This window comes from Cottoperca gobio, chromosome 22 (assembly GCF_900634415.1).
Source record: "Cottoperca gobio chromosome 22, fCotGob3.1, whole genome shotgun sequence".
NCBI lineage: Eukaryota > Metazoa > Chordata > Actinopteri > Perciformes > Bovichtidae > Cottoperca > Cottoperca gobio.
The window spans coordinates 4,788,517-4,792,860 of NC_041376.1; the positions used below are offsets into that span (position 1 = coordinate 4,788,517).

The following is a 4,344-nucleotide window of genomic DNA, read 5'->3' on the forward strand; positions in this document are numbered from 1 at the left end:
AATGTGGCCAGTAGATGGCAGCAGATTTCTGGTTAAATGTTCTCAGCTTCCATTTCAGTCAGTGAACTCTGTATTGTATCATTAGATGCTAGGAAGGGGCAGAGCAGAAGGATAAAGTGGGGTGTGTTGTTTTCTATCTTTAAAAAGTCTCTATCTTAGTTTCTGATTGGTTGTCAATTTGAGAGTAGTTTTTTTTTTCTCCCTTTCTAAACTTTCCCCTATAAAAACCTGTGGTGATGTGAAAGCTTCATTCGTTTGAAGTGCGCAACACAACCCAATTGATGGACTTACGGAATTGCGAGGTGGAAAAGTACATTTTAAAACTGGATTATTTTGTACGGTGGAATATCTAAATTAGTGAGCTCATTTTAATTTTAATTAATCACTCTCAACTGTAGTTTTAAGGTTTCTAACGGTGTTTTTGAACCCGGGACAAGTGGTCTTTACGCACACTTTGCGCCATGGCGAACTCGTGTCTTCAACTGAGCGGCTTTCTCATCAGCTGCCTCGGCTGGCTGGGCATCATAATCGCGACAGCCACCAATGATTGGGTGACTATGTGTAAATACGGATTGAACACATGCAAGAAGATGGATGAGCTGGGAGGCAAGGGACCCTGGGCGGAATGTGTCATCTCCACTGGACTCTACCACTGCGTCTCCCTAACGCAGATCCTGGACCTGCCAGGTAGATACAGTTCTGTTTACATCTCCGCAACAGCACTGTGGTTCTAGACACAGGTTTTTTTTTTCCACACCTGATATTATGCAATTAATTTACAAGATGTTTTTATTTAGTCCTCATTTTCATGATTTTACTCTGTGAAAAAAAAGTTATTGTTTTCACATAAATATGATGTTTCTTTAGCCTACGTCCAGACAACTCGTGCCCTGATGATCACAGGTTCGATCCTGGGTCTCCCAGCAGTGGGAATGATCCTTATGTCCATGCCCTGCATCAGCCTTGGCAATGAACCCCAGTCCTCCAAGAACAAGCGCACCATCCTGGGAGGAGTGCTTATACTCATAGTCGGTAAGAGACTCAACTTTACTTTGTTCACGCAATGAAACTATAATGACTTTACTGGACTAAGATGTGATGAATGAATGTGATGCTCACACAAAATATAGAGAACATCAGAGCAGGGACACACCAAAATCCCTTCAAAACCTGACCTCTTTTCACCCCACCTTAAATGCTTACAAGCTGCAGAGAGCGGAGGATGTTGAATATGACGGTCTTCCTCCCAAGGGTGCACACATATGCACTTTATCACATTATATGTTCCTGTTCCATTGAACCCTTCCCCCAAGATCCCGTCACATTCCTCTCCTCCACCTACTCTCATCCACACCCTGGCTTTGTCCTGAACCACATGGAAACTCAATCCATGAATTGTCCAGTTTACTGTGCTTAGAAATATTTGACTGGTGCTGCAGCATTTTCCAATGTCTGTGTTCCCCCACAATGACATTTGAACACCTGTGTCCGTCGTTTGGCTTTTTCCACTGCCCACGTTTTTTTCAAAGCAACACATCACCCCTACGTCTACAGGAAAAGTTCATATATTTTCTATTTTGTCACGGGGAACACTTTGTTTGTGTGTTTTCATGCTTGCACAGAATGAAAAATTCCCTCTACATATTGCCAACCACTGCGTCCATAGTGGCAGCGAAATCGTCCCAGCAGCAATTAGTTTGCTTCCAACTTTAATTATTTTTTGTCAACTGTGTCCTCTGAAGCATCAGTTGCTTTCAGTCCACAGAGGATTTGGTTATTGCCCTTTTTCTATGTTTTATACTGGCACACATCCAACATATACCAAATGTGTCCCTGTCAGCTGTATAGGGATTTCAATATTTTTACAAGACTAAGAGCAGGCCTCCTTTCTGTAGTTCAAGGGGAAGCTTTTACAACACCATTAAGTCTGGCTGCTAACTCGTATTATTGCACACATTCTTTCTTCCAATCTGTCATCCGCTTGTGTCCTGTTTGAGGAATAAATGGATGAACAGTAGCTGTACTATTTCCACAGTTACTGACAAGCTCTTTACTGTGTACTCACACCAACATACAACCGTTCATCTTCCACCATTTTGCATCCCGAGTTACATTTTACTGTCTGTAATTCGGTCTCTTTGGAACTCCTATGTATGTATGATGATGCTACAGCATGTTCGTGTATATAGGGTGTATGTGCACCATTCTGCATCCCACGTTTTATTATGTTCTTTGCCCTTGAAAGATGTGCGCTGACGCGACATGTGTGTGTACGTATAATATTCAGCAGCACCTTTTTGCATTCCCAATTTAGTTTACTTTGATTCAATCTGTTGTTATGCAGGTTGAATTGCTTTTATTTGCACCATTTTGCATCCCCAGTTGTATTATGTAATGTGCCATTCTAACCTAACACTGTATGTTAATACAAATGTGATGTGTGTCTTTATTATAATAAGCAGCACCATTTTGCATTCCCTATTTAATTACAGTTTGAATCAAACATAACTTGTGTGTGTGTGTGTGTGTGTGTGTGTGTGTGTGTGTGTGTGTGTGTGTGTGTGTGTGTGTATGTGTGTGTGTATTGCTCTCAGAGGCACAGTTTATGTTCCTAATTAAACTACATCTCATGCTGTTTCTCCTCAGCACTTTGCGGGATGGTGTCTACGATCTGGTTTCCCTTCGGCGCTCACCAGGAGCAGGGCCTCATGTCATTCGGCTTCTCCCTCTACACTGGATGGGTGGGCACTATCTTCTCCCTGCTGGGCGGGTGCATTCTTACCTGTTGCTCCTCAGAGTCCTCCTCATCTCACTCCTATCAGGACAACAATCGTTTCTACTACTCCAAACAGGGAGGTGGCAACCCGCCAGCAACCACCACCTCCACCAATCACGCCAAGAGTGCCCACGTCTGAGAGGGCCGAGTCGGGGGACTGTAGTTTGTACATAGAGACATATACACTAGCACACACGTACACATACAATCATACAGGCACATCTATAATGGAAGAGAAGGAGACACATGAACACACTCATTCATGTTCAAGAAGAAAACACACATTCTTGATTGAGCACAAACATTCGCACACACAAACACACAAAGACTGTTTTTGTTGGAGCTCTTTTGTTCGTTGATGGATTTTTTAATTATTATCACGGAGCTCATCTTCCAGCCTCCTCATGTTGGGCGTGATGTGGACTCTCCCTGCTGTTACATAATTGTACAAGCTCCCGAGTAACAGCAACCTGAGGTCCCAATCACCCAAGGCTTTGTGGACTGAGATATCGATCTTCTATATTTCTTCTATTTTTCTATGTAGACGCTCCGACAGATGAAATCTTACGTGTGTCTTTGATGATAGATGTTTGTTTTAAAATCATTTAATATCATGTTCTGTTGTTTTGATAAGAGCAGGATATGACAGTATTACGTTTGGAATTGAAAATCTGTTGATTAACATTGTTTATGTTCATTGATTTTTCTCTTTGACAGTATTGTACAACTCTCTAGTGCGTTGGCCTCTTGACTGACCAACTTGATTAAAAAACGCAGCCCTGCAGGACGATGAGGACGTACTGTACATTTCACAGGAGAGCTTCAGCCAGCTGTGTTACATTCTGTATTGTAGCCTTAATATGTGCACTCTCTTGGCAACAATAACTTATTACGGAGAGTACAAAACCAAAAATATCTCCCCCATAATCCAAACCTTACAGATTGTTATGTGACTAACTCGTTTCTATTTTTATTTCAACTGAGTGACAAAAAAAGCAGCTTATCCTGTAACTGTGGACTTACACATTTCCATTAAACATCTTAGTCAAACTTCCTCGCATAGACTAGGTCTGTAGGCTGAAAGTATGTTTCTACAAGCGTGCACAAACAGTATTATTTTAGCAATATTATCTTCTCTTGAAGGAATGTGATGACTTGAATGTTCACTATCTCAAAAGTGCTCTGAACAGAGATGGAAATGTCCAACTCAGATCCGCGCAGAAGCAGTATTAGCTGGTTATTTATTGTTTCACTAATGTGCTATTCTTTGATTTTCTATAATAAAGACAAAATAATTAAAAGTGCCTTTGTCTCGAGTCTGTCGTGCTGAGTCGATGAGATGCTCTGACTCCATTCGTCACTTTATTTCACTCTATCTGGGGGTCAAATCTTAAAATTGATACAAACAACACATCAGATGGTAAGTTGACGTTGGATGTGATGTGTGTGATACAGTAATCACTGCCCTGGAGCAAGCTGACTGTGACTCTGTTTAGTTGTCGACTGAGTATTGTAAATCTATGTGTACGTGTGTGTGTGTGTGTGTGTGTGTGTGTGTGTGTGTGGTA

At 41.6% G+C, this 4,344-nt stretch overlaps 1 protein-coding gene across 1 annotated transcript; it reads left to right on the forward strand.

Moving 5' to 3' along the window:
- Window positions 1-461: 461 nt before the first annotated feature.
- Window positions 462-4,074, forward strand: cldn11a (claudin 11a). Its single transcript, XM_029461453.1, has 3 exons — window positions 462-687; window positions 868-1,032; window positions 2,647-4,074. Exons 1-3 carry the CDS (start codon window positions 462-464, stop codon window positions 2,913-2,915), a joined length of 660 nt encoding a protein of 219 aa, XP_029317313.1. The 3' UTR covers window positions 2,916-4,074.
- The last annotated feature ends 270 nt before the right edge of the window (window positions 4,075-4,344 follow it).